Source organism: Amblyraja radiata, chromosome 16 (genome assembly GCF_010909765.2).
Source record: "Amblyraja radiata isolate CabotCenter1 chromosome 16, sAmbRad1.1.pri, whole genome shotgun sequence".
NCBI classification, from domain to species: domain Eukaryota; kingdom Metazoa; phylum Chordata; class Chondrichthyes; order Rajiformes; family Rajidae; genus Amblyraja; species Amblyraja radiata.
The window spans coordinates 12,219,472-12,231,542 of NC_045971.1; the positions used below are offsets into that span (position 1 = coordinate 12,219,472).

The 12,071-nt window shown below is 39.1% G+C and overlaps 1 protein-coding gene across 1 annotated transcript in view; it reads left to right on the plus strand.

Annotated features, from left to right (window-relative positions):
• Positions 1–12,071, plus strand: part of nsf (N-ethylmaleimide sensitive factor, vesicle fusing ATPase) — a 178,612-nt gene that overhangs the window by 107,874 nt on the left and 58,667 nt on the right. The window contains exons 16-17 of the mRNA XM_033035096.1: positions 1,628–1,694; positions 5,045–5,124. Of these exons, the coding sequence (XP_032890987.1) occupies positions 1,628–1,694; positions 5,045–5,124 (147 nt within the window). The remainder of the gene's footprint in view (positions 1–1,627; positions 1,695–5,044; positions 5,125–12,071) is intronic.

Sequence of the window (12,071 nt, forward strand, 5' to 3'; positions counted from 1 at the left end):
CGATCTCTGGCGAAGATGGTTTGCCAAAAAATGTGATGGTGTGTGTTTCTCATAGCTGCATAATTTCTGACTATTCTCTACTTCAGGTCAAACTTTGAATTCTAAATTGATTCTTTCAGCAAGGCCATTCTCTCTTAGATGGTTATATCCTGCATATAGTAAGGTTGTGGCGCCACCTGGGGGTTAGGCCACTTACTGGGCGAATCCTTAGCCCTGGGACTGGCTGGGTCACATGACAGTGTTTGGCGGGAAGGAGTCGTCACGTGGCTTAGGAGTGTGCCCCGATATTTATATGTATAGAACTCTGGGAGAACCCTTCCTAGTCGCGTGTGAGCTGTGCTTTGTTTAACACAATAAAGATCACTTTGTTTCACAACACATATCTCACGATAAGGTTTTCATTTAACAATAGCCCCAACACCCACCAAACTGACCCCATCAATGGATAGGCAATGAAAGACAAATTAAGCAAGCACCCAACGTCCATGTACATTTCCAATCTGATGATTCTGCTTCTAACTTTATCACTCCTTATTATTGTTATTTCTATTTGGTAAAAATACTACGCGCTTTCTGCTGTCATACACGTGGTTGAGGTAAATGATGGATATGTCTTTAAAGGGGAGCCAGTTAACTGCAGAAGTGGCAAATGAGTAGAAAGTAATGTTAATGGGTCGAGAGGAGGCAAATAGTGTTGGACAAAGGCTGGCGACCAAATCACTTATCCTTCTGGGATGAGTGGATGTTAAGATGAATGTTGATGCAGAGATTCAATTGCATGTGAAATTGTAGGCATGTAACAATGACAGAAGCAACATCCATTACATGGTTTAAAATGAAGACGAAATATATCGTTTTGAAGGATATTTTTGGAATTGGCATAGGATAGGATCTCAGCAAATAGCTGTGTTGTACATCTGATGCTCAGTATTATGCTGATCTCTCTGTAAGGTGACACTGGTTTAGGTACAGTGTACTCTGATATCAATCAAAGGCAAGACTGGACAGGCAAGGACTTTATTCCTTGGAGCGCATGAGGCTCTGGTGATTTTATAAAGGTGTATAAAGTCATGAGGGGAATAGATAGGGTGAATGCACAGTCTTTTAGTAGGAAAATGAAGAACCAGAGGACATGGGTTGAAGGTGAAAGTGGAAAGATTTAATAGGGACCAGAGGATGGCAGGTTTATAGAGAGCAGCCAGAGGAGGTAGCTGAGGTATGTACTGTAACAACATTTAAAATACATTTTGGCATAGGAATGGTTTAGAGGGATAAGGGCCAAACGCAAGCAGGTGGGACCAGTGTAGATGGGGCATCTTGATGATCAAGTTGAGCCGAATGGCCTGTTTCCATTGTCTATGACTCTACTTGTATCATAGTAGGACTTGATGGTTGAGGAGCATTTACATTTCAGTAGGTTCCTTCACTGATTTAGGAATGTTTACCAAAGACTGTTTAATGCAGCTCATTTGCCTGGGTCATTCGCATACAACAAGAATCTTTGAGGAATGTGAAACCAAAGTATTGGCCTGCAGTGTGTGCGCATGCTCTGCATTTACAAAAACAGTTGTGCTACTGCAAGCCAACTTGATGAACTGGTTAATAATCTATTAATTTCTGTTGACAGATTTTTGAGGATGCATACAAGTCGCAACTGAGCTGTGTTGTGGTTGATGACATTGAGCGCCTGCTAGGTAAGTGGGAGTAACATCATGACAATCCAATCACTTAGCTGTCTGTGCACAGAGCGTGGATTTTTCTCTGTGATTAACTGAGGAACCATTTTTCTTTATTAGGTTTGCAAATGTCAGATTGGCTTCCTCAGTTATTTTGCGAACTCCATTTCTATTTATTTTCTATTCACCCTTTGAGGTGGCAGAATAATTACTAGAATTTTCAAAATGGAATGAGCATTGAGGAAACAGCAACGAATAAAGCTATCCACAAAGCTGACACAAACTAGATGGGCTGAATAGTCCCTCTGCAGTAATGGTTTTGGGGCAGAATTAGGGCACACGGTCATATTAGCAATCCAGTCTGTCTCCAGTTCGAACATATCAGTATGAGAGCGAACACTGCATCAGGGATCATCAGATAATGGTAGCTGTAATTTTCTTTCGTCTCTCCTTTTGCCTCCCCTGTGGACATATTGCATGCTACTTTTGCCAAGGGGCCTCCACTGCATTCTGATTGAGCTCGGCCATGGCTAGGATCAGATCCTCTCCTTTAATTAATCAATTTGTTTATATTATTATGAATGCAACTAGGAGTTTGTCTCTGTCCTAAAGTGTAGTAAAGGAAACAGTTAGTTTAATGTTAGATGGATGAGGAATAATAATTGATTTTGCTTTGTTTTTCCCATTCCCTCAACCATTGACAAAAGGTAAATTTGCTGTAAAAGCTTATTTCAAATTGACCAGCGATACAACCTGGGATTTAAGTTGTCTGGACTAGGTAGGATAATGTGGTGAATGGGACCTTGATAATCACTTCAAGGAAGCTTTGGCGTGATAGTCTCCTAATTACTAGCTGGACTTGGTGCTTAATGAGATTGAGTAAATTGCTTGTATGAGAGAAGTAGGAGTCCCATCCCATATGGTGAATTATTGAAATCAAAGCCTTCATTGGCAACGACAGAGCAATTAGACTAATTTGAACACAGTGTCACAGAACTACTTGTCGGAGTGCAGAATCTTGCTTTAACTACTTATCTGTACGCCGTGAGTTGAGCATAATATAAAGCACAGAATTCTAATGATATAACATTTCCAGCACTGATTTTTTATCAAATTATTATTTTGTACCTTTATTCAACCATAAAACCCCAGAACAACTTTGACTTCCTGTGTATCAGTCAGGTCAGGTTAAATGGCTCTATAAATCAACGTGTTTCGTTGCCATGTGAATTGCGCAGTCACCAATATAAACCATGCTAAATAGGAGGCGACATCTTTCGGAGCGACATGAAGAATAGTGAGATAAATGTGGGGTATACTTATATGCTTGGGCTTTTTGAGATCTGGAAGGTCGTGGTGATGGGTCTCCTGAAAAGCATTAAGGTTGATTACCACGAAATGTATCCCAAATTATTGAGAGAAGCAAGAGAGGAGATTGCTGGGATCTTCAAGATCTTTGTATTTTCTCTAGTCATTGGTTTGGGACTAGTTTACAAGGAGATGTCATGGGCAAAATAAGCTGAAAGACATTTCAGGCAATCAATCGCAGTGATCTCTGGCATTATATTCAGTGATTATGTATTCTCTTCAGATTTGGTGCTCCTTCTGGTCAGACAACATGCCAGTATCAGTATCCAAGTTCACTACTGAAATAATTCTGGATTGCATGACAACTTTCAGATCCTCTGGGCAGTGATGGAGTAGGAAACAAGTCCATGTTCTGGTTCCAGGATACTTACTACACTCTGACCATTGCAGGGTTGAAGATTATTTTTAACCAATCTCTGTTCATTTCCAAGTAACTAGCTACTTGGAAATGAACAGTGATTGGTTAAAAAAAAAATCTTCAACCCTGCAGATCCCTTCCTTCCTTCCTTATTCTACCAACAATGGTCAGAGTGTAGTTTTTGAGATAGCTATAACAGCGTTTCTATGATCCGAGATTTGGCTATGTCAACAAACTGCAAAGGGCATTTACAATGCAAGCCTAATCTCGGATCCGATTTAGGTTATGATATCCGCAGTCTATATAAATTAGCAAATGTTCTGCCTGGGTAACATAGAATTTTGTGCAACATAGAAATAGAATGATACAGCACAAGAGGTAGGCATTTGATCTGACATCACTATGCAGGCTCTCTGGTCAAAACTTTCCAATTCCACCATCTTGCTCCTTCTCCGTTTCCCTGTAAATATGTTTCCTTCAAAGTTTAGGTTTATTTTTGCCACGTGTACTGAGGTACACTGAAAAGCTTTGTTTTGCATTTAATTCAAATCAGATATACCTTGCATCGTGCAATCAATTGAAACTCGAGCACAATAAAGCAATGGGGAAGGTGCAGAATGCGTTCTCAGCATTGTAGCACATGAGTTCCATAGACAAAGTCCAATGTCCTCAATCGGGTAGAGGTGCATGGAACTGTACTCTAGCTTATGGAAGGACCATTAAGTAGCCTGATAACATTTATCCACTTCTTTTCAGCATATTAATATTAAATCTACTTCTAGCACCATTTCTTAATGAATTCGAACACAATTAATATTTTTAGGAAATGTTTTCCTTGTACTGCCTCTGTTTTGTTTTTACCATTCGGCTTAAAGTTCTGTTCCTTGGTAGCTGACACTCTCCAACTGGAAATAATTTATGGTTCATGATTTTGAACACTTCTCTGAAATCTTAACATTATTCTTTTGTCAGAGGATCAAGCCCAGCTTCACCTCCAATTGAAGTCCCTCATTCCTGGTACAATGTTGGTAAATCTCCGTTTCTTACCCTCTGACACACACTATAGGATCTGTGTCAAAAAGACAACCAGAATCACGCACCCCCACCACCATGCCCATGCTCTCATTTCACTTCTGCCATCAGAGAGAAGGTACAGGAGGCTGAAAACTGTTAACATCCAGGTTCAGGAACTGCTTCTTTCCAATGACCGTCAGACTATTGAGCACTACGAACTTCAACTAAACTCCAAACGGTGAACTAAACTTCAGACTTGAAGTTTGTTTTTTGTAGAATATTGTGCTTTTTATTTATTACATTTAAAAAATCTTTAGTATATTATCTATTACAAACCTGTTGCGTTGCGGCAGGTAAGAATGTCAATGTTCCCTTTCGGTACATATGACAATAAAATCTACTCCTGACTGTAAAGTGTGGCACTCAAAAATGAACACACCACTACAGCTCCAGTTATTCTCTTGAGTAAACATAATACCCAATCTGGTTTAGCTACACATTTGTCTTTTTAATATTATTACCCTCGTACAAGGAATTCAGTATTTTTGTTGCATCAAAACACAGCAATGAGTTAGATGCTGATCATACAATTATACAGTAGAATAAAACTATTACTGTTTAATTTCAGATTACGTCCCTATTGGCCCACGCTTCTCAAACCTAGTACTTCAAGCTCTGCTGGTCCTGTTGAAAAAGCCATCTCCTCATGTAAGTTGCAACAATGCTGATGATTGAATTATGGGTATCATTTTATGAATCCATTATTTTAGATATTGAAGGGAATTTGAGCATCTCTGAATATTATCTATCACCCTTATACAATGTAATTAGTTTATTCGTTGGGTGAAACGGATATGTGAATGTTGTGAGAACCTTAAATAGTATGTGACCTTGAACCAAGTTCTTGGGTACAGAATAATTTTAGAGTTGGTGTAATTCGCCTGGTCTCAAACTGCTATTTCAGCAACTGCTGTTCTCCAAAATGGTCATGGGATTTTAATGTAAATCCATGTGAAATTCATATTAATTTATGATTGTCTTGCCTTTTCTTTGTACACACTAATGGCAGCCCTTTGATGTGATTTGTTGCCTCCAATTTTTGAACTCCTTGAAGATGATAGCTAACAATTTTCTAATTCCTTGAAGATGACAACTCCTCTGCTCTCACTACCTTGACAAATGAAGCCTAGGATACTTGCCGACTTTGCTGATATCCTCAAACTACAGATAATTATGCAAGTTTCAAACGGGTCTATTAGTGGCAGGAGTTATGTTACTGGACACAAACACAGAGCTATGAGTTTGAATTACAACAACATGCGGGATATTTAAATTAAAACGCTTAAATCTAGAACTAAAGCTACCTACTACAAGTATGATATGTACACTAGATTCCATGCTATAGTGTTGTGAACAATATTGTTAAATTTGGGATGTAACCTGGAAATATTTTGGACCATTTCTCAGTGGTGTTTCAAATGTGCATTTGCAAATGGAAACATCACCAATCTTTTAATCTCAATCTCAACTACTATTTAGGCTTCTGTAATTAATAGAACTTTTTTGTGTGACTTGGTAGATGATTCTTGAATCTTATACAGTATGTTTTTCAGTCAAAGAAAACCCAAGTGTAGCACATTACCTCATGCAAAACAATTACTTCCCTGCAGGCACTCGTGTTTTGAAAGTTGAATTCTTCAAATGGCATCTTTAAGGCTTGATACAAGTCTACTTTTTTAAGAAGGAAATTGCTCAAACTCGATTAATCTTAAACTCTTGTCATTCTGGAAATTGATCAGGAATTATTGTGCTTTCTGTGTGAGGAACTACTATCATTTCACACATGTAATTTGTTGTCTGTGTCTGATGAATAGCCAGGCATTGAGGAATCAGAGAAAGGGTATCTTCATAGATTAAAGTGGACCTCTTCTGAATCGTTCTGTCAAGACCAATCTGATTCCAAGGAGCATCTCATGAGAACATCACTTCATGGGCCCTATGCCAGACAGAGAGGTAGTATTTGGAGATTATATTTTGCTCTCAAGTTGCCTCCCTTTGAAGTCTGTTCTCAAGATCCTGTGGTTGGAGGTTCCTGTCTTGACTTTCTACATTTCAACTTCTGTAATTACTACAGCTGCTTCTGAAAATCATGTTTACATTGAAACCTGAGGCAAGCTGGGATGAAGCTAACCTTTACCAAAGCTAGCTTCAGCTGATGAATCAAGCATTACTCATTTGGCCGTTCAGAGTGAACAAGTCAATGGGGGTTTAATGACTACTCTCTTACCTTCAAAAGTGTTTGCTGCTTCAGGCAGCAAGTTGGTCCCTAGCGTAAATCGTCACAGGGTAATACATACAAGTTAGATTCCTTATCACTGGACGAGCTCTATATGTCTATATGCCTGTCGCACAGTAGCCTGAGGTTAAAATCTTGTGTTCATCTCATTGTTACGTTGTGTTGCGGCATCATCATAACCACTTATTGTTTTGTAGTATATTTTAACTTGCCAAACCATACCAATGCACAGAGAGGGTCAGGCAAACAACAAAAATGGATCGTGAGATGAAGGAGGGATATGTTCGAGAGCCTGGAGAAATTTGGCCATAAGGTTGGGTTTTAAGGAAAGCCTCAATTAAACAGCACAAGTTGGAGAGGTTGGTGGATTAATTGGCCACTATACAATGAATCGCCCCTGGTGTAGATGGGCAATAAGGGAAAGGGGCTGGAATGAGGGGAGTTAATGAACATTGCTAAAGTGTTAGAGGGAGATTGATGGGATTGTGCAAAGAGCCAGCATGGATTTGGTGATCCAATTGGCCACCTCGTATGTCATAAAGAGGAAAATGAAAACTTTAAAAATCTTGGATGGAATTCCAGTACTTTGATTGCAGACACGTTAAAGCATAAATACCATCAAGGAATGAAGGATGAATACTGGAATAAGAATTTAAAATGTTATGTTTTATTGGGCCAGAAAGTCCATGTTCATTAGTAAGTGGATGATCTAGGTTTATTGCTCAGGATAGATTTTGGAAATAACAGATTTAGAACATGGAAGTCAGCTGGGAGACCATTGAAATAGTCCACAAAGGAGGTTGTAAAGGCATGGTGAGGGTTTCAGCTAAAAGGGGCAGTGATGGGCAGCCCGGGAGCTGGAAGGAAACGCTCAGCTTAATGTCAAATGGAAATGCCATGTTTACAATCTGCTTCAGCACAAGACCTCAGGGAACAGAGGAGATTGAATTGCCAAAGTGGGAAGTGTGGATGTCCAATCTAATGGAAACATATTTTCCATTATTTCTCTGAACTGTAAATTAACTATAATCACAATACATGGTATATATATATATATTTGTAACTATAAACTGTTTAACAGTTTTTTTTAATGAAAAGGCAATCAAAGAAGTCAGTATTTGAGTTGCATTTGGCAATAAATTTCAGAGCCTTTCTTTCCCTGTGTGTCATTCTGTCCACAGCAGCATTCTTACAGCTCTTTGCCCTCTTGTCCTTTTCTACCCCTCTCTTATTTCCAAAGCTAGCTTAGTATTTAAATGCTGAAGGCTGGATACATCAGCATATCTTTTGCCTCCACAGACGCTGCTCGCCCCGCTGAGTTGTTCCGGCGTTCTGTTTTTGAATTAGTTTCCAACATCTGCAGTTTCTTTTCTCTTGTTTTAAATGCTGTTGTATGGGCATCAGCTGACACTCTAATGGTTCTTCCACAGAAGGGTTGGTGTGGTCAGAAGTCGCTCTGATCTCCTTTGGCATATGTACAGGTGCATTTAGTTTAAGCGATTGAAAACACAGTGAGGGTTTTGAGGGTAGTTATGGATCTCTACACTCCACCCAGAACAGATGTGAACCCTGGGATGTTCTGCTAGCCTCCAAACAATTTACTGACATGACACAGAAGTACTGCTGGTACAGTTACAAGGTCATTTCAGCCCTCTCTTGACCTCACTTACTGTTAAGCAATTTAGGGAGACTTTGAACTTAAGTTAGGTTTTCAGTAGTTTTTTAAATAAATTATTTTTAGCAACTCTAAAAGTAACTATATCAAAACAAATTGCACTGTTCAAGTTGCTTTTTAAATAAATAAAAGGTTTACCTCTTGTGAAGTACTGAAACTTGAAAGTCTGTTTTTAGGATTTAATGAAAGGTTTAATCTTACAAGTAAAATCAGGCGTCTGGCAAAGTGCAGTTAATTATAGGTCAGTGGATGGGATTATACACACAGGTTTTATCGATGCAAAACTAAATAAGAAGCAACAGCAGGAAAGAAAATAATGGAGTAGCTCGTAAAGAGCATTATTGAAACCAATGATCCTTTCGCTGGGTGACTGAACTCTTTAAACCTGTGGCTCTTTAAACTATCACTAGGATTTTAGCTGTTAATTTTTGTTTGTTTGTGCTTACTGCTAACTATTTGAAGTCCCAATTAATTAATTTATTTTTAATCAAAAGTGGATGAGGAAAGTCAAACCAGGGCAGGACCTTCACAGTGAAAGGCAGAGCTCTGGGGAGTTTTGTTAAAGCAGAGGGATCTCGGAGAACAGGAACATAGTTGCTTGAAAGTGTTGTCACAGGTAGATAGGGTGATTCAGAATGTTTTCGGCACATTGGTGTTCATCAGTTAAAGTATTGAATACAGAGGTTGTGATGTCAACTTACTGGTGTATAAGATGTTGGTGAGGCCACATTTGAAGTATTGTCTTCACTTTTGATCACCCTTCCATAGGAAAAATGGTGTTAAGCTTGAAAGAGTGCAGAGAATATTATGAGGCTGTGACTAGGACTTGGGGACCTGAGCTATAGGGAGAGGTCAGGCAAGCTATGACTCTATTCCTTGGAGCGCAGGAGGATGAGGGGTGACCTTATTGAGATGTATAAGATCACGAAGGGAATAGATAGGGTAGACGCACAGGGTCTTTTATCCAGAGAAGGGGAATCAAGAACCAGAGGACACGGGGTTAAAGTGAGAGGGGAAAGATTCAATAGGAATCATGTGAGAGATGAGATTAGGTTATCATGGCACCATTTGATTCCCCTACTCTGGATAAAACATCATCACAGACATTGTGGGCCAAAGGGCCTGTTCCTGTGCTGTACATTTCTATGTTCTAAAATTAAATAGATTTTGTTATACTAATAAAAGCCAAAAAAAGTTATTTGTGGAACGAGTTATTTACAACCAGATTAAATATAACATGCAGTACTACTCTGTTGTCTTGTGTTTGTAAACTGTGGGAAAACGGGGGGGGGAAATATTAGTTATATCAGCACTGAAGAAGTGCAGTGTTATTTAGGATAACATCATGTATATTGGTTTCTGTAAAAGATCATTTGCCATCTTAAGAAAAAAATTAGGAATTTGGATGTCATGAACAATATTAACACTATCGATTAACATTGCAAGATGCGTAGATTATATACTGGCTAGACCACACTTGGGGTACTTTAATAATATTTTGTTTTGGAAGTGCAAAAATTGTGAAGAGGGAGTGCACAAAAAGTGACTTAATTAGGATTGACATCATAGAGGCCTTTTAAAACTAAGGCACTTTATCTTAGAGTTGATGTGAAAGAAGTGCTTCCATTTGTGAGCAAACCAAATTGCTGTTAACATGGTTGATCTCCAGTTCAAGCCCAACTCCACTGCTTCTGATCATATTTTTTTAAGGAAAGGTTGGGACTGAATGTTTCCCCATTCACTTGCTGAAATATCCACTCACAAGCCAAATACCATCAAGAACTGTGTAGATCATGTCTTCACCTCACTTGGTGAGGATATTCCACTGTAAATTATTAGCCTCTAAAATATTGTTAGCGAATAGGCAAGTGGTGGAATCTGGAGGTTGTTGATGAGAATTTGGGCAAAATAAAATTAGTTGTTGACAAGTGATTGATGGTCAGTCAGTGCAGACTCTGTGCACTGCAACTTTAGAAGTGCAGTAACAAATGAAGCACGTTATTTACAATGGTAAGGCACAATTGGAAAAGTTGTTATGTATATGATCTGATAATAGATTAAAGAGGAAGGCCATGTTTCCGCTGGATTTTAGAATGCTTGTTAAGAATAAGGCACAAAGTCGGATTACTGATGTCTCTGTTTTGCCTGGTTCTTGGTAATTTTAGGTCTGCATATAAATTCCCATCCTGGGGAAACGACTAGCCAGACTATGTTAATTAGCATGTCATTGTGGGTTTGCTATCGAAAGAAAACAAATAGAGGTTTAGAATATGTATCAGCATTATTTAAAACATTTTAAACAGCAATTTTTTTTGTATAGACTTTGATGGCGCCTCAACAGTGACACTTTCAACAGTGGCCCTCTTGCATTGTGGATGGTATAAAGGTCATGGAAAAGCAAGAGGAGAGCTGCTCAATGGCATAGTTAAAAGTTGCAATTATCATTCTGATTGATATTTGATTTAAAAAAGCAAATAATATGTCAATACCGAATACATGCAGATGCTGGTGGCCCTATAATATCAGTGGAATTGATGCTTGATCCTATCTTGGCTATGACTTTATGTCTGCTTCCAATTTAAATTAACAATTTTATTACCTGCAATTGACTGTGGAAAAAGTTCAAATTTTTTTTTCGCCTTGTGTGTGGAATTGCTCCACACACTCCTGGATGGTCCAGTTCTTATATTTAGACCACTCCCATTAGATGCCGTGAATGTTTTTGTCAAATCAAGCCCTGTCCTTTTTTGGTGCAAATTAGATGCTCTGATATTTGTGAGCATTGAAATCCATGTCCCCTGGGTATGCCACAATTTTACATGTTCCAGTTTTTTATATTGGCTCCATTTTATAGTGTACCTTGACCATACTCCAACGCCTTCCCCATCGTAGTCATGGCACAGCGGTAGAGTTGTTTCCTTATAGCGCCAGAGACCAGGGTTCAATCCTGACTATGGGTGCCGTCTGTATGGAGTTTCTACATTCTCGCTGGGCTTTCTCCGGATGCTCCAGTTTCCTCCCACACTCCAAAAACGTGCAGGTTTGTAGGTTAATGGCTTTGGTAAAAATTGTAAATTGTCATTGGCGTGTAGGATAGTGTTAGCGTACGGGCTGTTCGGCACAGATTCGGTGGGCCCAAGGGCCTGTTTCCGTGCTGTATCTCTAAAGTCAAGATGCCACTAATCTGTGGAAATAAAGAAATGGCTTTAAATCAGGGAAATAAGCTTATTGTGTAGGAAGGAACTGCAGATGCTGGTTTAAATTGAAGATACACACACAATGCTGGAGTAACTCAGCAGGACCGGCAGCATCTCTGGAAAGAAGGAATGGGTGACGTTTCGGCTCGAGATCCATCTCCAGACTGAATAAGCTTATTCTCTGATCAGGAAATATTGCGTACTGCTGACCATTACACTTCTTCTCTTCTTGCGTACGGCATACACAGCCTAAAGTTGTAGGTCAACTTGTTCTATTTGATCTTGTTTGTGCACGTCGGGTTGATTGCATTAGTCGAAACAGGGTGGACCACGTAAAGGTTGCAATCTCCCACCCCACCATTACACTGAGTAAATGGAACCCAATACAACGTGGTTATTTACATGAAATAAACTAGTTTTACTTGTTCTGTTTTCTCAGCAATACATCCTTCTATCTGTTTGTTGATGATTTTTTCTAGCTTCGCTT